General features: G+C 42.5%; 2 protein-coding genes across 5 annotated transcripts in view; one reads left to right on the forward strand and one right to left on the reverse strand.

Moving 5' to 3' along the window:
• The window catches only part of SEC22C (SEC22 homolog C, vesicle trafficking protein), a 48985-nt gene that overhangs the window by 8241 nt on the left and 18600 nt on the right, over positions 1–22144 (forward strand). The window contains exon 1 of one of the 3 annotated variants that reach the window (XM_070237916.1): positions 11725–11840. The exons of 1 other annotated variant lie outside the window; for it this stretch is intronic. The gene's annotated coding sequence lies outside the window, so the exon portion shown is untranslated. Of the gene's footprint in view, positions 1–11724; positions 11841–12021; positions 12176–22144 lie in introns of those variants that run through there. One more of the 3 variants, XM_001501563.5, reaches the window with a different exon arrangement.
• On the reverse strand, positions 1331–12175 carry SS18L2 (SS18 like 2). 2 transcript variants are annotated; one of them, XR_001378582.3, is made up of 5 exons: positions 12051–12175; positions 6034–6580; positions 5696–5772; positions 3653–3871; positions 1331–3543 (listed from the first exon to the last, which is right to left on the reverse strand). XR_001378582.3 is itself a non-coding variant. In XM_001501559.6 (5 exons), exons 2-4 carry the CDS (start codon positions 6100–6102, stop codon positions 3784–3786), a joined length of 234 nt encoding a protein of 77 aa, XP_001501609.1. In that variant the 5' UTR covers positions 6103–6580; positions 12051–12175; the 3' UTR covers positions 1331–3543; positions 3760–3783. The 2 variants fall into 2 exon arrangements, 1 of the variants encoding a protein (XP_001501609.1); XM_001501559.6 differs by having other exon boundaries at positions 3760–3871.

Below are 22144 nucleotides of genomic sequence, written 5' to 3' on the forward strand. Positions count from 1 at the left end.
TGTCCTCAAGGCTGCTCCCCTGCCATGCAGGAGGCTGGATTTAACTGCTGTAGGCCACACTGGCTGGTGCAGAGCCCGTACTCCCCAGCACTGGAGCCTCTGCTGCTCTGTCACAGACCCTTGCCCACCTCTAATATGGGCTGCAGCCAATAGCAGACAGTTCTGACAAGGCAAGACTCACTTGGTGCTGGCAGAAGCCCACCACAGGGGCTGCCCTGCAGCTTTCTACTTCCTCCTGCCTGCTCCGATGTCTAGGGGCCCACAAAGGCTCCTTGTTAGTGTAGGGGAGCTAACTCTGCTGCAGACCATCCCAACTAGTGTCTCTCATGTGGACACTTCTGGATCATTCTGCATGTTTCTCAGATGTCCCTGCAGAACTGAGCCCCTATTGCCTATAGCAGTGACCTCAGTAACACACCCTTTTAGTGGCTTTTCCTCATCCCTGTCTCACTCTCCTCCCTGCCTTACTCCTGCTTCTTGAGACCATGTCCTAAATAAATCTCCTGCACCCAGGGCCTTGTCTCAGTCTCTGCTTTTGGGGAGGCCCAAATCGGAACATCAGCCAGCGTGCACATTCCGGCCAGTGCCAGGCCCTGTGTAAACAAGTCAAGCTGCCTAGTAAAGAGAAGCAGCTGCCAGCCCACTCCAGCCGATGGTTGCCATGTGGATCTGTAAGCCTAGCATTGCCAGAAATCCAGGCTTTAATGAGAAATCTTTTTTTCCTATTTTATTTTTATTGAGGTTATGACAGTTTACAACCTTGTGAAATTTCAGTTGTACATTATTTGTCAGTCATATTATAGATGCACCACTTCACCCTTTGTGCCCACTCCTTACTCCCCCTTTTTCCCTGGTAACCACTAATCTGTTCTCTTTGTCCATGTGTTTATCTTCCATATATGAGTGGAGTCATACAGAGATTGTCTTTCTCTATCTGGCTTATTTTGCTTAAAATAATACCTGAAGGTCCATCCATGTTGTTGTCATGGGACGATTTTATCCTTTTTGTGGCTGAGTAGTATTCCATTGTATATATATATATACACACCATATCTTCTTTATCCAATCATCAGTCAATGGGCACTTAGGTTGCTTCCACATCTGGGCTATTGTGAATAATGCTGCAATGAACATAGGGATGCATGGGTCTCTGAATTGCTGATTTCAAGTTCTTTGGATAGATACCCAGTAGTGGGATGGCTGGGTCATATGGTATTCCTATTGTTAATTTTTTGAGAAATCTCCATACTGTTTTCCATAGTGGCTGCACCAGTTTGCATTCCCACCAGCAGTGTTTGAGGGTCCCTTTTTCTCCACAACCTCTCCAACATTTGTTATTTTAGCCATTCTAACGGGTGTAAGGTGATATCTTACTGTAGTTTTGACTTGCATTTCTAATGGGAAATCTTTTTATCTTTAAATGTTAGCAACTAATTCAAAACTAAAAACATTCCATAGCATCCACCCTATTTGCTGACTGGAATAGCTCCATGAGCAGCCCACATGGCACATGGTATGGGCACCAACCCCATGAACAGTGGAGGAGAGAGGGACCAATAATGGGCTAGAATCCTAAGGATGGCAGAATGGGTGAGGGAGCAAAAAACTAGCTCCTTCCCAGAATTGGGAAGGCCTAGAAAGGGCCAGAAACTTCAGATAACACATCAGAGCTAACACACTTGACTATTTACCCAGCTCTCAACCGCATTATCTCAATCTGACAACCTCAGGAGGCAAATACCGCTTCCATTTTCCCCATTTTAGAAGTGAGAAAACAGAGCTTTCGGAGGTTGTGATAGATCTAGGATTCAAAATAAGGTCTTTCTTCACCATTTACACATTACAGCCTCCCTGGATCACAACCCTTGACTCCAACAGAAGCAGCCAAGAACGTGAGGGTCTAATTTTGGGTTCACTTACAGGAATCTCTTTGCCTCAGTTTACAGATAAGTCTCTCAGAGGGAAAGTTCTTTATAGAACATAGCTAATAAAGGCAGAAAGAATGATAAAATAGAAAATCACCAGTATGCGATTCCTAATGAAATCATAGATCAAAGCTGGGTAGATCATAATTTAAGTGAAAGGTTATTGGGAACTTGAGAAGTCAAACGGGTCACTTCCTGATGCGATGCAAAGCAAGTACTTATCACTGTCTATGATGTATTCACACCAAAAATAATAGAACCTGAGTATGAATGAGCCTCTCGATCTACCAGTTTACAGGAAAAATGGGCAAGAGTGGGACATATTTAATGACACCACAGGGATACAACTAGGCAAATGCAGAACGTGAGAAATTTTAGGGCAAATGATCTAAGTTTTTCAACAAATGGCAAAGAAAAAAAGAGGGGGAACTGTTATTTATTTATTTTTTTTGAGGAAGATTAGCCCTGAGGTAACATCTGCTGCCAATCCTCCTGTTTTTGCTGAGGAAGACTGACCCTGAGCTAACATCCGTGTCCATCTTCCTGCCAAAGCATGGCTTGATCAGCAGTACACAGGTCCAGGCCTGGAGTCTGAACCGGCAAACTCCGGGCCGCCAAAGCAGAGTGCATGAACTTAACTGCTGCACCACCAAGCCGGCCTGTTAAGTATTTTTGGAGAGACTTAAGGGACATCAACAAAATGCAGCGTGTGAATCTTGTTTTGAACCTGATTCAGACAAATCAACAAACACATTCTGTGATAAGTGAAGGAAAGTGAACATTGACAGGGTTTAGGATATGCTACCCCAAAATATGGCAAATTGAATATTTTAAGCTGAAGGAATCTGAGAAATGGCCGATGCTGGAAGAACTCTCCCATGAAGCTGGTCATAGGACCCTCATATTAGAGCTGCCATTCCTATACCAAAGGAAAGGAGCATGCTCATCTCTGAAGACCGAGGGACACTGGGAATTGGAAGGAAAAGTTTCCCCCAGTTTACTACACCTAGCTTATAGCCTTTTGTCCTATCACATTTTCCCACAACTTTCCACTCTTCAACAAGCCTAGTATAAAAACACTCAGGTTTAACTGTTTCTTTGAAAGCCTCCATGTCATAAAACTTATATTAAATAAATTTGCACGCTTTTCTTTTGTTAATGTCTTGTTATAGAGCCCCAGCTGAGAACGTTAAAAGGATTGAAGGAAAAGATATTTTTCTTCCCCATAACATCAGCTATTATTAGATGATATTAGATAATAATTAAGAATTACTATTAATTTTGTTAGCAATGATAATGGTATTGTTACATATATTTTTAAGTCCTTACAGTTTTTCTGGAAAACCAAATGGAATAATTACTACATGAAAATTTCTATACCTCACTATCATTCTCTTGTGCAAAGGCAAGCTTTATTTCAAAGCAACCTGAAAAGAGCAGTCAGGGAGTCCATGGCTATAAACTGGTAGGACGGAGCAGCATATCCATTTGGCAGGGTCTCAGTCGGGAGTCTTGCCAATTCCTGCCAATTGCCCAACATCTGCTCAGTTTCCTCTTCAGGTTGAAAGTAAAAAGGCAGACTTGAAGAGCTCATGATGTCTTTGTTATCCAGACATGCCTGTTTCAGGAAAGAGGACACCTGGAGTCAACTTAATTATGGGAATCTGCTTAATTATTAAAATAAATATTTACATTGAGAATAAAGTTAATTTAGTAGCTTTCTTCACATTTTCACATTTTAAAAAGGGCCATAGAGGTTTCATTCATGTTTTAAGCAGTTGAGTTGGTAAAGATCCTGTCTCCGTTTCATAGGAAATGGATTACATTCAATTACTTCTCACAACAGTCAACTGGAAGATTATTCCATTGTTTTTGAAGCACTGGTTGGGTTGGCATCTGCGATGGTGGCCAAATAAATGAGGTTTCTATGTAATACATGCTGGTACCTATGGGTGAAAAACAGGCAAAAATTAGAGGCTTAATTTTACTGAACATGAACAAAAAACCGGAAAAGAATTTACCCACTCTAGTGGAATGGCTCATCCAATGATTGAATGACTCACTGTTATCAACCTTCTTGTTTAACACATTCAAGGAAAATTTATCCAGAATCTTACTTGTTCTCACCTATCACTTCCACAGCCACCTCTCTAGGCCAAGCCACTAACACTTCTTGCTTTGACTCTTGTACTGGATCAGTCTCCTAACTGGTGTCCCTGCTCTGCCTTTGCACCCCTACTCTATTCCGCACATAGCAGCCTGAGTGATCACTGTACTAAGTCAAGATCATGCCATAGCTCTGTTTAAAACCCTCCAAAGGCTCCCATTTCATTCTGCGTAAAGCTGAGCCCTTCTCAGGGCCTGCAAGGCCCTCCATGATCAGGGCCTCTAGCTACCTCTCTGATCTCATCTCCTACCACTTTCCCTTTGCTCACTGAGTTCTGGCCACACTGGCCTCCTTACAGTGACTTGAAGATCTCCATCAGGCTTCAGCCTGGGAACTTTCCCCCTGGTGCTCCCTCTGCTTCACATATCTGCATAGCTGGCTCCCTCACTTCAGCTGTTTTCTGAAATGTCACATCAGATACGCTGTATAAAATAGTGCCCCCTCCTTATCCTGCTTTATTCTTATTTGAATCACATATTGGTATCTGCCTGATTATATGATTTCCCCCTCTAGATTCTAGAGTCTAGAATGTAAGCTCCATGAGAGCAGAGCTGTTTTGATACTGATTCCCCAGTAGCTGACACAGTGCCTAGTACTCAGTAGTCCTTATAAAATACCTGTTGAACAAACTTAAAGAGGGGATGAGACATTTCCAGAATTGCTGTAGCGATTCTCAATCACAGGGTACAGCTCCCCACTCAGGAAGACAAATCAGACAGGGGGCAGGAAGCATAGGCCTGTGTGACTGAAAAAGCCCACTAGGAGATTTTGGTAACTTTCTTATCCAGAGGTTGAGAAGCACTAAACCAAATGGAATGTTTTGCAACTATTTTCCATATAGGAAAATGAGAAACTGTTGAATATAAACTGTAATAAGTAAATTATCAAATGCCAGAGTCAAATGTAGAGACTTAGCCAGAGATGGCTATCTCTACTATTCCACTGACCTATTCAATGAAAGATTGTGGGTGATTTTTTTAGGGAGTGTGAAAAGCATGGCTTTCTTAAACATGTCTTCAGTAAAAATGAAATAATAAACATTTCTATAATAAATGTGGCATAACTCTTGGACTTCATTTAGAAAAGAGACAGACCATTTCCTCTCATTTTGGTATATGGCAAGAGGGCACATTAAATTAGTATGCAAGATTCACCTTTGGCTCAACTTGGAAATCTTTTATTGGTCTTTGTGTGTGTTATAGACTGACTCCAAGTTAGAAATGGGAGGGAACTTAGCAGGCAAATGGTCTGACCCCCTCCCTTAACAGAAAAAGGATGAGCCAGGGATCCATGATGAGCAAGCAGCCACTGCTCTCATCTCCTGAGACTAGTTTTCCGTGTGCTCCCCTCCCTATCCCTGTTGTCATAGGCTGACATGGCTTCACGTGAAGAAAGCTTTGCAATAAACATAATTCAAGTTTTGAGGAGGGAGCTGCGTCTGACTCCAGGCTTCACAATGTCCTGTCCGTATGGTCTTGGGCAGCTAAGTAACCTCTCTGAGCCCCATCGGCGATAATCACCCAAGACTCCAAGTTCAGAACAGCTGCTTTATCACCTCACTGGCTTCTTCACTCAAAAGTCGGGGGAGGAGGGGGGGACTTACTGGACACACTCATTCGCCCGGCCCTTATTCTGATACTCCACGATACAGCGGATCAGCTGGTCATTCTCCTCCAGGAGCTGAAAGATCATAGAAAGGGTCAGTGCAGGGCGACATGGGGACAGCGGGGTGCACTGACCCTCCCCCCACTGCTGGACTGTCCAGCCCTCCGGCTTTGTTGATTTCGTCCCCATCTCACTCCAAACCCCTCCAAGTCAACAGCTTAAGCACACCCCAAGACTCAGCGCGGATGCCGCTCACTCCAAGCAGCTCCCCGCACCCGTAGCCCTTGGGGATCTCAATTTAAGGAACCCTTTGTCTCTGTCTGCGTTAGCGCTCACCCGCTGGATGGTCTCCTGATTGACTTCCGCCTTGCCTCTCAGCCAGTCCGGTACAAAGGCCACCGACATCCCTTGAAGCCAGATTGGAACCCTGCCTCGGACCCCGCATCCAGACCGGAGCCAACCAGCAGCTCCCGAAGCAATGGGGCCGCAGCAGGACCCCACGATAGGTGGGGGCCTACGCTCTCAACGTTGATTGGGTCCTTCCGCCTGGAGGGCGGGGAACAGGAGGAACGTCATTTGCGATTGGGCGCGCAAGAGCGTCCTCCTCGGGCCCCCGCGCCTGCGGCTCAGGAGCTGTTTGCCCATCCTTTGCGTTTGCGCTGTCTGGGAAGTTAACCTGGGGGGCGGGGCCCGACGTCACCGCCTCGCCTCTTAGGCTCTGTGCGCTCTATCTGCAGGAGCACCTTGCCTGGGGTCACGTGGGAATCGTGGCTGGAACCCAGATATCTGTTTCCAAGTACACTCCTCTTTCGACATCACTCTGGTGTCTCCAGGCCTGCGTCTGGAGCTTGACCCTGGACGTTGCCTCCCGCCAAGCCAAATCCTGCAGGGCCAATGAAAACACTGGTGTCAGCTCTACTCTTTGCTGAGGGAGAAACTTGCATATATAACTATTTTTAATTTGGACAATAATAATACTTATTAGTAGTAATAATAATACTTATTTTTCAACACTAAAAAGAACTATTATTTTCTCCACTTTACAGATGAGAAAACAGAGGTTAAGTAACATGCCCAAGGTCTCATCGCTATTGAGGGCAAAGCCACTATCTGAACACAGGCAGTCTGGCTTTAGAACCCTTGCTCTTAACCACTACTCCATACTGCCTGTGCACTAGAGGGAGTTAGCCACCAGGTACAAGGAGGAAGCTGGGCCTACCCTCCTGGGCCACAAAGTTACTGCTGGTTACTAAAACTCTGAAGTAGTTGTCTTCTCTCTGCTCCAGCCCATCCATGTTGGATATGGGCACAGGCTGGTTTTCCCTGCAGCACAAGAGTGAGCAGCAGCCACTTCATTTAGGAGGGAGATCTTGGAAGCCTTAACTCCTCAAAAGGGGTCTGGGGGCAATTCTGCCTCCTAGAGCTTCATTTCCCTGAGCAGTTGCCCTGATCCAGAGCAGGCACATTTGCTTTGCTGGGGTCTCCCTCCACAATCCTCTTATTTAACTCTGTGAGGAGACAGCTTTCATCCCATTTCACAGAGGGGTAAACCCAGTAAGCGAAGTGGGGCAACATGCCTGAGCTGGGCCAGGACTTGGGGCTTCCTGTTCCCCAAACCTGTACTTTAACCCTATACCAGGGTCCCTCCCCAGGAAAAGCCCACAGAGGTTCTGCAGATAACAGAGTGAGCAGAGGAGGCACCATTAGGAGCAGGGTGCAGGGCTTGCTTAGTCCTCCTCAGTCCTATTCCTGTTTAGACAAATGACAATAACATGAGATGGTATTAAGGTGGAGCAGGTGCAGGGGGTCAACCTGGTCCAGCATACAGAGAAAGCCCTCCAGGAGAGAAAAATGTCTCAGTGTGAAGAGGAAGTGGAGGTAAAGCAGGTGGCAGATGCTCGGAGTCTGGACTCTCTCCCAGGGGCAATGGGAGCAATGGATGATTTTAGGCAGAAGTGTGATAAAGTCAGAGATGCATTATAGAGTTTTCCTGGCTGTAATATGGTGAAAGGCATGTAGGGAAGCCAGATGAGAAGTAACAAGATCAGTGGGAGGGCTGCTGCAGGGGTGCAGGCCAGAAATGGTGGGAACAATGAACAAAGAAGTGTGTGCATTTGAAAGACATTAGGAGTAGGCTTGACAGGCCTTAATGACTTCATGGGGGAGAGGGAGAGGGAGAAGAAGCAATGAGGGGTGACTTCCAGGGTTCTGGCTTGAGCAAACGAGAGACTGGTGATGCCATTTATGGAGGTAGGGAATAGCAGCAAAGAAGCTGGACTGGAAGTGAGAGTGATAAATTCAGCTGTAGACTTGTGCAGTTTGAGGTGATGTCAAATGGAGATGTTGAAGCTTGTGGCTGGCCATTTGGGTCTGGAACTCAGGGCCAACAGCTGGGCTGGAAGTATAAGCTTTGAGAAGCATCACTTATAGAAAATGACTGGAACCATGCAGTGGGTAAGACTGCTCAAGGAGAGTGTGTTGGTTTCCCTCATGGCAGAGGAAAAGAAGCTACAAAGGAGAACAAGGGGAGAAAGAGACCAGAGATATAAGAGGAAATCCAGGAGAGTGAAGGGGTCATGTAGCTCAAGAAAAAAGAGGGACTGAGACAGCAAGATAAGACAGCAATGACACACGCTGTTGAAAGGTCAAGCAAGATAAAGACTAGATCTTTTTTTTTTTTTTTAAACATTGGCACCTGAGCTAACATCTATTGCCAATCTTCTGGGGTTTTTTTTCTTTTCTTTCTCCCCAAAGCCCCCTAGTACATAGTTGTACATTCTAGTTGTAGGTCCTTCTAGTTGTGCTGTGTGGGATGTTGCCTCAGCATGGTTTGATGAGTGGCACCATGTCTGCGCCCGGGATCCGGGCCAGCACAACCCTAGGCTGCCGAAGGTGAGTGCACGAACTTAACCACTTGGCCACAGGGCCAGCCTGGAGACTAGATCTTTAATGTCCTTAATGAGGGAAATTTCAGTGACGTGGTGAGGCAGAAGTCAGAATTGCAGGAGACTGAGAAATTCAGGGAAAGATGAAGCAATGGAGTCTTCAAATGTAGGCCAATTTTTCCAAGAAGTTTGGCTGTAAAGGGGAAGAGCGAAAGAAGTTGGTAGTTGGAGGGAGAGACGTTGGCAGGAGCTGAGGGACATCACTTTAATGGTTGCTCTTTCCTGGTTGAAGGAGGCATGGGAGAGAAAGGGGCAGGGCTGAAGAGTGGAAGATCTGGGGAACATGCAGGAGATTTTGAAGTTAGTGTTGGGGAGAATTGGAGAGAGAGCTGACCTGGCAAACACAGGACTGCTGGGCAGTGTGGAGAACCTCGTTGAGGCTGGCAATGTACATACATAGTACTGATCTGTGTGGTCATGAGATTTTGTCCAGCAGCACTTACAGCCCAGGAGCAGATTCAGAGGAGGCAGAGGTTGGATTTCTCCAGCGTTGGAGTGCTGCCAGGCAGGTGTGACAGAAGGATAACTGCACAATAGAGGTAAGCATATTGGGAAGAATGAGATGGAAGTGATGGACTCTGGACTTTCAGCTGATGGGGAAGGAAATGAAGACCGGGTAGGACAAGTGGACTGGAGGCTTCTGCAGGCCAGAGAACAGTGGGAGGAATTCAGAGAACAGCTGAAGGACAGGTCAGAGCTCAGATATCTGCATTGCCAACTTCAGAGGTGGAGCTCTTCTGTGGTGATGCAGCAGTCTAGGGTGTGACCCTGGAAGCAAAGGGATGAAGAGGCCTAGAAGAGAAAGCCTCTGGAGCTTGGAGCCAAAATGACCAATGACTGGAGAAGAGGGCTAGGACTTCAGCTTCCACATCTCACCAGTTTCCCAATCCACTGTGGTGCCTGAGCCACACCAACTGCACCATCAGAGGGTGCAAAGCCCTATTCTAAAGCACTCACACTGCAGGTTCTGAGAGCGCGAGGCTTCACGTGTGAAAGCTCTAAGTTTTTGTGGGTCTAGCTCCAATTTTTTCTCTCCATCTAGGCCAAAACCTTGTATTTCGTGACCTGTGGAGTGAAGGACAGGTCTTCATTCACCTGTGTGAAGGCACTTTTGAGAGGGAATTCTAGCCTCTTTCCTGGTACATACTGCAGGGGTTTCAACCTCTTTTACCAACCAAATCTCATGATTTTTCTCCTTTCTGCCTTTGATGACCTAGCCTCATGATCACTTGTCACACAGGCCAACCCTGACTCAACTGTGGGAGAGGACTACACAAGGGTGTGAATACCAGGACGTGGGGATCCCTGGAGGCCATTTTGGACTCTATCATAACTCTCTTCCATTTTCATTTTGTAATTTTTCTCTGTCTATATAAGTCCTGCTTCAGTTTTCACCCATGTGGTGATGACTTTCAAAAGTCTATGTCCAGCCCGGACCTCTACATTGAACTTCAACCCGTACATTCAACTGTGTACGCCGACATCCCAACCAGAAGTCTCAAAGGTGCCTCAAATTCACGTTGTCTAAGATGGACCTAGTGATCTATCTTCTCTGCAAAATCAAATCCTCTTCCAGTGTTCTCCATACCTATGAATCCCTCCTTTCACTCAAGGCTGAACAATGGCATCATCCTTGAAGCTATTTTGTCCCTCTTTCACATTCAATTCATCACCGAGGCTTGTTGATTTTGTTCCTACATTTCTCTGCAGACTGCCCAGTTCTCTGCCTCTTCACCAGCACTTCAGTAAACGCCAGCTCCATCTTCTTTTCCCTAGACCACTGCACTGGCTTCCCAGCTGGGCCCACCACAACTTCATGAGCCTTCTCCATTTTGATCTTAACTTCAGCAGCCAAAGAGATTTTTACAAAATGCAAATTTCATCATTTTTCTGCTATCCTAAACTTTCTACCATAGCTGCAAGATCCTACATGGTTTTACCTCTTCTAGTCTCTCTAGTGGCTCTCACTTTACTCCTTTACTCTCTAAACACTGAGTTTCTCTTCTTTCTTTCCTTTTTTTATGGCAAAATATACATAACATGAAATTTACCATTTTAACCATTTAAAAAATATATATTCAACTGTACACTTTATTTCATTTTTTTGTTTTTGTTTTTGTGAGGAAGATTGGCCCCAAGCTAACATCTGTTGCCAATCTTCCTCTTTTTGCTTGAGGAAGATTGTGGCTGAGCTCACATCTGTGCCAATCTTCCTCTCTTTTATGTGGGACACTGCCACAGCATGGTTTGACTAGCGGTGCTAGGTCCGGGCCTGGGAACCCAGGCCGCTGAAGTGGAGTGCTGGAACTTAACCACTATGCCACTGCGCCCGGCCCCATTTTAAAATGTATAGTTCTGTGACAGTTAGGACATTTACATTGTTGTGCAACCATCACCACCATCCATTTGCACAACTTTTTCATCTTCCCCAACTGAAATTCTGTGCCTATTAAACACTAACTCCCCATCCCCCTCTCTGAGCTTCTTTTCACCCCTCAAAGGAGACCCGCTGTCTTCTACATACAGTTCCTTATGCATACTGTTCTCTCTGTTGGAAAGACTCTTCTTGCCTTTGCCTAGTTAGCTACCGCTCAGCCAGTGTCATGTTCTCAGGGCAGCCTCCTTGGACCGCGAGTCCAGGCCAGAATCTCCTGTAAATTCTCTCAAAAACCTTGCTCCTCTCTGAAGAGCACGTATCTCAGTTGGTATTTAAATATGTGTTGTGAAATTGTTTGATGTGTGCTCTCACTCTGCCCTCCTCTCTTAACATAGTTCTTAGTGTCAGGAGTTCCTCGCTGTGTCCCTAGTGCCTGGCATTGTGTCTGGCACAGAGCAGGTGCTCAAAGTTTGTTGAATGGATAAAGGGACAAACTCTGTTCCCCAATCTCCCTTCAGCCAGCCATCCATCTGCGAGGGCTTCCGCCTCTAGGCTGGAGGGTGTCCCGCTGGAGTCGGACTTTGGCACCTCATCCAGGGTGGCAGGAGGCTCTGCTCTTTGGTTTGCCTATCTCAGATCTCACGCCTAAACGAGCAGACAGCTGGATCCACGCCCCGGGCGTGTCGCGCCGTCCCGCGGAACCTCCCCGCCTCCGCTCGTCAGTGCTATCCACTATCCCAGCAGGACACGAGCTTAGACTACGAAGCCTCCTCGCATCTCCGGACGTGGAAATTTCAGGCTTGGACTGCAAACCCACGCGGGTGAGAGCCGGGAGATGGGAAAGAAGCTGGAACCTGCGCGCCCCAACCACGCCCCCTCTACTTTTGGGTCGCAGCCCTTTAAGAACCATTTCATTCACGACTCCGTCGGGAACGGGAGGTGGAGGCGCTCCAGGATTGGCCGGTTCTGCGGCTGTCGCTTAGCAGCAGCGAATGGAAGTTCAAGAATTGCGCATGCGCACCGTCGCCTACCTGCGCCTGGGCCGCCGGCGACTGGGGCCGGTCCACCCGGTGGGCTAAGGTTGCGGAGGAGGCTGCAGGGGGCGCGGCGGCGCGGCAGGAGGACGCTGACTCCCAGAGGCCGCGTTCGGGGCGAGGTGAGGGCTGGCGGGCGGAGGCGGGCGCCACGGCCCGCTAGCTGAGCGCGGGCGGGGTTCGGTGTAGCGCAGGGCGGGCCTGGAGATGGAGGCGGCCCCGGGCCCGCCTCGCCCCGCCCCGCCCTCAGGCCCGGTTTAGCCTCACGGGCTTTGTGGGGCTTCCTGGAGTCGTCTGTTTCCCTTTCTTACGCCGGCTGCTCTGCAGACTCCGGGACTGACGGCCCGAGGCGCGCGCCTGCGGGAACCCTCAGTTGACAGACGCGCGTCGAGCTCTGCCCCCAGTGGGAGGAGTCGGGGTGTGTCCAAAAGAGAGAGGGGGCGATTGTTTCCTTAATTATCCACGAAGCTCACGTTAGAGTATTGTTTAATTTTAATAGTAAACTTCCTTTAGCATGCAGATATTATAAGACATAACTCAATTTTGTCTTCTGTACTGTGTATTTGAGGAATGGGCAATATGCCTTATGGTGAACACTTGTGTTTCAATATTTGTGTGCCAAATGAAACTTGTTTTGCTTATATAAATTAATATTTTGCAAGGCTGGTCATTTAATGCTGTTTTTCTTTCCCCCTTTCTCTCTCTCTTTCAGAAGGAGGAGGGGTAGTGTATGTGGTAGGGATTTGGGAGAGGGTTAAGGGTAAAGAGGAGAGAAAAAACCAGTGGGAACAAGGGTGGCCTCCAGCTAGACACAAAGTGTTTGCTGGTAGAATAGGAATAATCTATGACATGAGCAGTTTATAAATAGAGCTGAGAAGAGGATTTAGGAAATAGGGGAGGCAGATTAAAATATAATTTTTGTAAAAGATAGTAGTAACTTGGATGCTGTATGTTTGATTGCTACTTCTGTTTGTGCTTTTAAGAAATTTCATCTATATAAACTTCTTTCTCTTTTTCTCTCCAAGGAGAGATTTTTTGTGAAAAAGTGTTCAAAATAGAGATCAGCATATGGCAATATCTGCAAACCCACATTTCTTGTTTTAGTGAGCAAAACTAAGGCAGCCCTTAGGTCATTCATTCATTTACTTGGCAGATTTTATTAAGGGCTTCCTTTATGTGCCAGGCATGGTGCCAGGTTCCAAGGTCTACTGCCCTTTAGAAGGAGCTGGTAAGACCTAGAAGACAGATGTGTCTCTGTGTGAGCCCTCCGAGGCTGCCTTTGTCCCTATGTAATTGGTAATACATTTTTTTTTATAATTGATGCATGATATTCCAGATTTATACCACAGCTTTCCTGTTTTAAACTGAATACTAGTTATCTGCAAGCAGCTTTTATTTTAATGAATCCTGAGATTATATAGTACTTTACATTTTGGAAATGTCATGTGTTATGGAGCTGCTCACTATAAAACATCCCCCTCAACATTCATGCATAAATCATCAGAACCACGGTTAATTAGCAGAAAAGATTATTGTTCTACTAGTGGAGATATTTAAAAATGACATTTAAACATAAGAAGCAAGTGTGAGCATAATTTAAGTAAGTGATATAAAGACCTTAAGTTAATACTTTTTTTCAGCTTGAATTTTAAAATAATTGTAGTTGCAGGGCGTGCAAAGATAGTACAGAGAGGTCCTGTATACCCTTCACCTAGTTTCCCCTGTTGGTTACATCTTACATAACTATAGTACAATATCAATTGTGAGAAATTAACATTGGTATAACATGTGTATAGTTACTTGTCATTTTATGAAATGAGTAGATTCCTATAGCTACCACCACAATCAAGATACAGGCTTATTCCATCACCACAAAGACTTCTTGCTATCCCTTTAAGTCACACCCATTCCCCTCCTCCCCGCTATCCCTAACCTTTTGCAACCACTAATCAGTTCTCCATCTCTAATTTTGTCATTTTGAGAATGTTCTATAAAAGGATTCATATAGTACGTGACCTTTGGAGATTGGCTTTTTTCACTCAACACAATGCGCTTGAGATCCATCCAGTTGTTCTGTGTTTCAGTAGTTCATTTTTACTGCTGAGTAGTATTCCATGGTATTAATGTACTATGTTTTGATTGAGCATTCACTATTTGTAGGACATTTTGGTTGTTTCCAGTTTTTGGCTCTTACAAATAAAGCTGCTATGCACAATTGTACACAGGCTTTTATGTAGACATAAATTTTCATCTCTCTGGGATAAATGTCCAGGAATGTGATTGAAAGATCATATGGTAATTGCATGTTTAGTTTTAAAAGAAACTGCCAAACTGTTTTCCAGAGTGACTGTACCGTTTTATAGTCCCACCAGTAATGTATGAGAGATCCAGTTCCTCTGCATGCTTGCCATCATTTGATATTGTTACTTTTTAAAATTTTAGGTGTTCTGATAGGTGTGTGGTATTATCTCATTGTAATGTTAAGTTGCATTTCCCTTAACACTCAGTGGTGCTGAAAATCGTTTTGTGTGCTCATTTGCCATCTGTATATCCTCTTTGGTGAAATGTCTGTTCACGTACTTTGCCCGTTTTCTACCTGGATTGTTTGTTTTTTTTGCTGTTGAGTTTTGATAGTTTTTTTAAATTCTAGAGTCCCTTATCACACATGTGGTTTACGAATATTTTCTCCCAGTCTTTAGTTTGTCTTTTGTTTTTTTCTTTTTTTTTATTTTTTCCTTTTTCTCCCCAAAGCCCCCCGGTACATAGTTGTATATTCTTTGTTGTGGGTCCTTCTAGTTGTGGCATGTGGGACACTGCCTCATCGTGGTTTGATGAGCAGTGCCATGTCCACGCCCAGGATTCAAACCAATGAAACACTGGGCCGCCTGCAGCGGAGCGCGCGAACTTAACCACTCGGCCACGGGGCCAGCCCCTTTAGTTTGTCTTTTCATCCTCTTCACATGGACTTTTGCAGAGTAAAAGTTTTTAATTTTGATGAAATCCTGTTTACTGGTTTTTCTTTTATGGGTTGTGCTTTTGGTGTCGTGCCTAAGAACTCTTCCCCAAGTCCTAAAGATTTTCTTTTACGGTTTCTTCACTTTTATAGTTTTACTTTGTATATTAAATTTATGATATATTTCGAGTTGATTTTTATGTAAGGTGTGAGGTTTAGGCCAAGGTTTTTTTTTTTTTTGCCTATGGATATTCATTGCTCCAGCTCCATTTCTTGAAAAGACTACTTTCCTCCATCCTCCATTGAATTGTTTTTGCACCATTGTCAAAAATCATTTGGCTGTACTTGTGTAGGTCTATTGCTGGGCTCTCTATTCTGTTCCATTGATCTATTTGTCTGTTCCTCTGCCAGTACCACACAGTCTTGCTTACTCTAGCTGTATGATAAGTCTTGAAATAGGGTAATGTGGTTCCTTCCACGTTATTCTTTTTCAGAATTGTTTTAGCTCTTTTAGTTTCTATGCCTTTCTATATAAATTTTAGATTAATTTTATCTATATCTACAAAGAACCTTGCTGATATTTTTGCAGGAATTGAATTAAACCTGTAAATCAGTTTGGGGGACAATTGATGCCTTTGCTATGTTGAGTCTTCCAATCCGTGAACATGGTCTGTCTCCTCATTTATTTAGGACTTTTTTGATTGCTTTCAGTAATGTTTTATAGTTTTCAGCATACAAGTCCTGTACATGTTTTGTTAGATATATAGCTAAGTATTTTATTTAAAAGAATTCTAGCTTTGTTGATATAATTTTTTGGAATGATTGTAGATGGTATTTTAATTTTGGTTTCTACATGTTCATTGCTCGTTCAGGTATCCTCCGCTTTCTGAAAGTTTGAGTTATGCCACTTTACTTTTATGAAAGACCTATATTAGTGTGGTAATGGCTTTTTTCATAAAAGCAAAAATCATCTTTGGATTTCTTTTAATTAACGAATACAGGTGCTAATGTAGGTCTTTTGTAAAAGCAAAGTGGCTTAATGTGAACTTTTGGAAAGCAGAGGATGCCCTTTGCTTTATGCCGTTTTGGCTTACAAAAGGTTTCATGGAACACTCAACTTTTGGATAGTGAGGAAAACCTGTATATAGAAATACAGTTGAGTTTTGAAAGTTGGTATTATATCCTGCAACCTCGTTGAATTCATTAGCCATTGGAGGGTTTTTTTGTTTTTGTTTTTTGTAGACTCCTTGGAGTTTTCCATGTAGACAATTATGTCATCTGCAAATAGGAGTGGTTTTGTTTCTTCCTTTTCTATTTATATGCCTTTTATTTCTGTTTCTTGCCTTGTTGCACTGGGTGGAACTTCCAGTACTGTGTTTAATAGTAGTGGTCGGAGCAGACATCCTTGTTCCTGATTTTAGAGAGAAAGCATTCAGTCTTTCACCATTAAGCATGATGTTAGCTGTAGGCTTTTTGTAGATGCTCTTTATCAACTTGAGGAAGTTCTCCTCTATTCCTATTTTGCTGAGAGTTTTATCATCAGGGGGTGTTGAATTTTGTCAAATGCATTTTTTGTATTAATTGATACCATTATGTGACTTTTCTTTTTTAGCCTGTTAAGATGATGGATTATATTGATTGATTTTAGAATATTAAGCCAGCCTTGTATCCTGGAATAAATCCTTCTTTGCTATAGTGTCTAATTCTTTTTATTATGTTGCTTAATTCTAGTTGCTAATATTTTGTTAAGGATTTTTGCATGTAAGTTCTTGAGGAGTATTGGTTTCTAGTTTTCTGTTTTTCTACTGTCTTTATCTGATTTTGATATCAGGGTAATAATAGCTTCATAAAATGAATTGGTTGTTGTTTCCTCCTCTTCTGTTTTTTGGAAGAGATTGTACAGAATTAGTGTTAATTCTTTTTTAAATGTTTAGTAGAGGGGCCGGCTCCATGGCCAAGTGGTTAAGTTTGTCTGCTCCGCTGTGGCAGCCCAGGGTTTGGATCCTGGGTGCAGACATGGCACCGCTCGTCAGGCCGCGTTGAGGCGGCGTCCCACATCCCACAACTAGAAGGACCTGCAACTCAGATGTACAACTATGTATCAGGGGGGTTTGGGAAATAAAGCAGGAGAAAAAAAAAAAGATTGGCAACAGTTATTAGCCCAGGTGCCAATCCTTAAAAAAAAAAAAAAAAGGAAGATTGGCAACAGTTGTTAGCCTAGGTGCCAATCTTAAAAAAAAAAAAAAATAAATGTTTAGTAGAATTCGCCAGTGAAATCATCAGAGCCTAGAGATTTCCTTTTCAGAAGTTTTAAAATTACAAGTGAAATTTTCCTAATAGGAAATGTAGTTATAGGATTGTTTAAATTACTTGTTTCATACAGGGTGAATTGTAATTGTGCTTTTTGAGGAATTGATCTATTTCATTGACTTTGTCAGATTTATATGTGTAGAGTTGTTGGTAGTATTCCCTTATTCTTTTTTTTTGGTGACGAAGATTTGTCCTGAGCTAACATCCATTGCCAATCTTCCTCTTTTTTGGTTGAGGAAGATTAGCCCTGAGCTAATATCTGTGCCAGTCTTCCTCTCTTTTGTATGTGGGATGCCTCCACAGCATGGCTTGATGAGTGGAGTAGATCCGTGCCCAGGATCTGAACCTCTGAACCTGGGCTGCTGACGCAGAGCACATGGAACTTTAACCACTTGGCCACGGGGCTGGTCCCTCCCTTAGGGTTGTTTTGATGTCTGTATTGTCTGTAGTGATATCCCTTGTTTGAGTCTTGATATCGGTAATTTGTCTCTTGTTTTTTCTTTGTATGTTTTGATAGAGTTTTGTCAATTTTATTGATCTTTTCAAAAGACCAGCATTTTATTTCATTGATTTTCTCTATTGCTTTTCTGTTTTCAATTTAATTCATTTCTACTCTATTATTTCCTTCCTCCTTCCTGCTTTTTTTCTCTTCTTTTTCTAGTTTCTTGACATGTGAGCTTAAATTATTGTTTTCAGAGTTTTCTTCTTTTCTAATGTTAGCGTTTAATGCTATAAGTTTCTCTCAGTACTGCTTTAGCTGTTTCCCACAAGTTTTGATACATTTTCCTTTTCATTCAGGTCAGTGTATTTTTTTAATTTCCACTTTTGACCCATGGATTATTTTAAAGTATGTTGTTAAGTTTTTGGAGATTTTCATTACCTATTATTAATTTCTAGTTTGATTACATTGTGGTCACAGAACACACTGTGTATGAATTCTTTTAAATTTGTTGAGGTTTGTTTTATGCTCCAAGATATCGTCTGTCTTGCTATACATTCTGTGGGTGCTTGAAAGAAATTCTGTTGTTGGACAGAGTATTCTATAAGTGTTGATTACATACTTTGGTTGGTAGTGTTATTGAGATCCTCTATATCTTTGCTGATTTTCTCTCTAGTTCTATCAATTGTTGAGAGAGGGATGTTGAAGTCTTCAACTCTAACTGTGGATTTGTCTATTTCTCCTATCACTTTATCGGTTTTGCTTTACATATTTTGCATCTCCATTGTTTGGTGCATATACATTGAGTTTTATGTCTTCTTGGTAGATTTAATTTTTTTTGTCATTGTGTGATGTTCTGCTCTATCCTTAGAAATTTTCTTTGCTCTGAAGTCTGTTTTATCTGATATTAATACAACTCACTCTTTATTTTGACTAATATTTCCATGGTATGTTTTTTTCTATTCATTTACTTTCACCCTACCTACATTGTTAAATTTGAAGTGAATTTCTTATAGAAAGTATATAATTGGGTCATATCTTTTATCCACTCTGTCAATCTCTGTCTTTGATTGTATGTTTAGAGGATTTACATTTAATGTAATCATTGATATATTAGGGCTTAAGTCTGCTCTTTTATTTTGTGTTTTCTGTTTATTGTTTTTTATTATGTTTTATTTTTCCTGCTTTCCTGTAATTCAAACATTTTTTAGAATTCCATTTTTATTTATGTATAGTGTTTTTAAGTGTGTCTCTTTGTATATCTTTTTTTGTGGTTGCTCTAGTATATAGATGTATACATATATGTATTCGTATAATTGTGTGTGTGTGTGTGTATCACTTATCATAGTCTCCTGGTGTCAGCATTTTACCATTTCAAGTGAAGCATAGAAACTTTACTTCCCTTTACATCTTTTACCTTCCCTCGTTTTTATAATTGTCTTAAATATTTTTTTTACGTACATCAAGAACCACATCAGACATGTTATAATTATTGCTTCAATCATCAAATATAACTTAGAAAACTCATGAGGAGAAGGATAATCTATTGTATTTTCCCATGTTTTTACTCTTTCTGTTGTTTTTATCTTCTTTCCTGATATTCCAAGATTCCTTCTTTTATCGTTTCCTTTCTGTTTAGAGAACTTCCTTTAGCATTCTCTTAGAGCAGATGTGCTGGCAACAGATTCTTTTAGTGTTCCTTCATCTGAGTATGTTTTCATTTTCCCTACATTCTTGAAGGATATTTTTGCTGAAAGTACAGAATTCTGGGTTGGCAGTTCTTTTCTTTTAGCACTTGAAAAATGTGCTTCCTTTTGGTCTCTGTGGTTTCTATGAGAAATTTGCTGTCATTCGAATTGTTTTCTCCCTATAGGTAAGGTATTGTTTCTTGCTGCTTTCAAGACTTTTTCTGTCTTTAGTTTTCTTAAGTTTGACTACTATGTGTGTTGGCATGGATTTCTTTGGGTTTATCCTTTCTGGGATTTATTCTTCTTTTTGAATCTGTTGGCTTATGTCTTTTGCCAAATTTGCCAATTTTTCAGACATGGTTTCTTTGAATACTTTTTCAGTCCTGCCCACTTTCTTCTCTCCTCCAGGACTCCAGTGACATGAATGTTAGAGCATTTGTTATTAGCCACAATCCCTGAGACTCTGTATGATATTTCTCAATCTGGTTTCTCTGATTGTTCAAATTAGGTAATTTCTGTGATCTGTCTTCATGTTCATTGATTCATTTTTCTGTCCCCTCCATTTTACTGTTGAGCTCATTTGTTGAGTTTTTTACTTCAGTTATTGTATTTTTTTAATTCTAAAACTTCCATTTGGTTCTTTATATCTTCTCTTTCTTTGCTGAGACTTTTTACTTTTCATTTGTTTCAAGTGTGTTTATAATTGCTCATTGAAACATTTTTATGATGCCTGCTTTAAAGTCTGTCAGATAATTCTATCATCTGTGTCATCTTGATATTGGCGTCAGTTGATTGTCTCTTCTTATTCATGTTGAGATTTTCCTGGTTCTTAATATGACCAGTGATTTTCTCTTGAAGCCTGGACATTTTGGGCCTTATGTTATGACACTCTAGATATTATTTAAATCTTCTGTTTTAGTTGGCTTTTGTTGACACTGTGCTAGCAGGAGAAGTGAGGGTACTATCTCATTACTGCCAGATGGGAGTAAAAGTCCACCTTCTCCATTTGGTTTCTTTTGACTCCCTGAAGGGAGAGGGCTGTTCATTGTTGCTGGGCAGGAATGGGAATCCTGTCTCTCCAGTGACACAGTGGGAGAGGTTGGCTTATTGCTGCCTGTAGCTTCCTAGTTGGTCTTCTCTGACACTACCCTGGCAGGGTGGGGAGCTGGGGCACCACCTCATTACCACCAGGCAAGAATAGAAGTCTAGGCTCTTCATTTGGCCTTTGCTTGTAGCTATATGATGGTTGTAGTGTTTTCTGTGGTGTTTGCCTGGAGTAGAATGTTTTTTCTAAAAGTTTTCTGTTTTGCTAGGCTGCACCTTTCCTGGTTCTTTGGCTCAAGAGAGCAGCCTCTTTGTTGTTGTTTTGGGGGCTTTTTTTTTTTCAGTTTACTCCCATTGGTGTTTCTGGATTGCCAGCTTCTCCAGCATCAAGACTGGGATATATGAGGGGAAAAGAAAACCAAGTGAACCCACAGCTGTGTCATTCTTCAGGTCCCAAGGTCTCTAGCCAGTCTGCCTTCTTCTTTCCACCTTTTGGAATCTCGTTATGTTTTAATTATAATGTCCATGGGTTTTAGTTGTATTTAGTGGGAGTTGGTTTTCCAACTTTCAGAAGCAGAAGTCCTCAGTTCATTCTTCTCTGAGCAGTGGTCAGATCTCTTATTCGAGTACAGACTGTTTCATTATAGCCCATAACCTGAATTCACCAACATCAGATCCCTCCAGTATTCAAAGCCCTTACCAGGCACTGTGAAGAACACAAAGATGAGCCTCTCCCTATTTGTATCAGTTTTTTTTCATCTTTTGGAATACAAAGTGCATTTTCACAAAGGAAAAAAATCTTACAGGCATTGTGTCTGTTCTTGGACTCTTCCACAGCAGCTTGTAAAATACCGCCACCCCTGGGGCAGTTACCATCTGTACCCTGACCTACTCACATATACTCACACACAGGTAGCAGTTAATATCACAGTGTCACCTTCATTTAAGCACTGTAAACAGTTTTAAATATTTTAAAAAATGGATGTGGGTTTCACTGGTTTGCAGTGTTAGGAACTTGATAAAACTGAAAAACAGTTTATATCTTGCATGTTATTGTTTGAGGAGAAGCAAATTTGATCACTAAAAGGGTAAAAGGGATGAAATAGACAGCCTGGAGGGAATTTTTGGGTCCTTTAGAGAGTGGTAGAACTGGTTCTTATGATTCTGTCACTTGGAAAGGTCAGTTTTTCCGTTTTTACTGGTTAAATATGGTGCCTGGCACATAGGAGATGCTCTATAAAGACAGCACTAGAGAGGGTATTTGGGAGTTGACTGGAATAAAGGCATATTGCTTTCCCTTAGAAGAGCGTACAATTTACTCAGGCCTCTAAAAAGTATCTTTCTTATTTTGCCTTGGGAGTGTTTCTGTCCTGTCTCTATCTCTCTTGGTATCTCATTGATTCGTTGTTTTTTGTGGGGGGATGGGACGTGGGGGGCTCAGTGTCTTTATATCTCGGCTTAGGGCTCTTGTTGAAGTTCTTTTCTTTTTTTTTTTTTTATCAAGTGGCCTTCTTATAATTTTTTCTTTTTTTAAAGATTTTATTTTTTTCCTTTTTCTCCCCAAAGCCCCCTGGTACATAGTTGTATATTCTTTGTTGTGGGTCCTTCTAGTTGTGGCATGTGGGACGCTGCCTCAGCGTGGTTTGATGAGCAGTGC

Source organism: Equus caballus, chromosome 16 (assembly GCF_041296265.1).
Source record: "Equus caballus isolate H_3958 breed thoroughbred chromosome 16, TB-T2T, whole genome shotgun sequence".
NCBI classification, from domain to species: domain Eukaryota; kingdom Metazoa; phylum Chordata; class Mammalia; order Perissodactyla; family Equidae; genus Equus; species Equus caballus.

Coding starts and splice junctions, on each gene's coding strand:
- SS18L2 (XM_001501559.6), bottom strand. CDS start 6,102: ATGTCGGTGGCCTTTGTACCGGACTGGCTGAGAGGCAAGGCGGAAGTC. Junction 5,773..6,033: donor ATCAGGAGACCATCCAGCGG/GTGAGCGCTAAC, acceptor ATGATCTTTCAG/CTCCTGGAGGAGAATGACCA. Junction 3,872..5,695: donor CGGGCGAATGAGTGTGTCCA/GTAAGTCCCCCC, acceptor TTTCACCCATAG/GTACCAGCATGTATTACATA.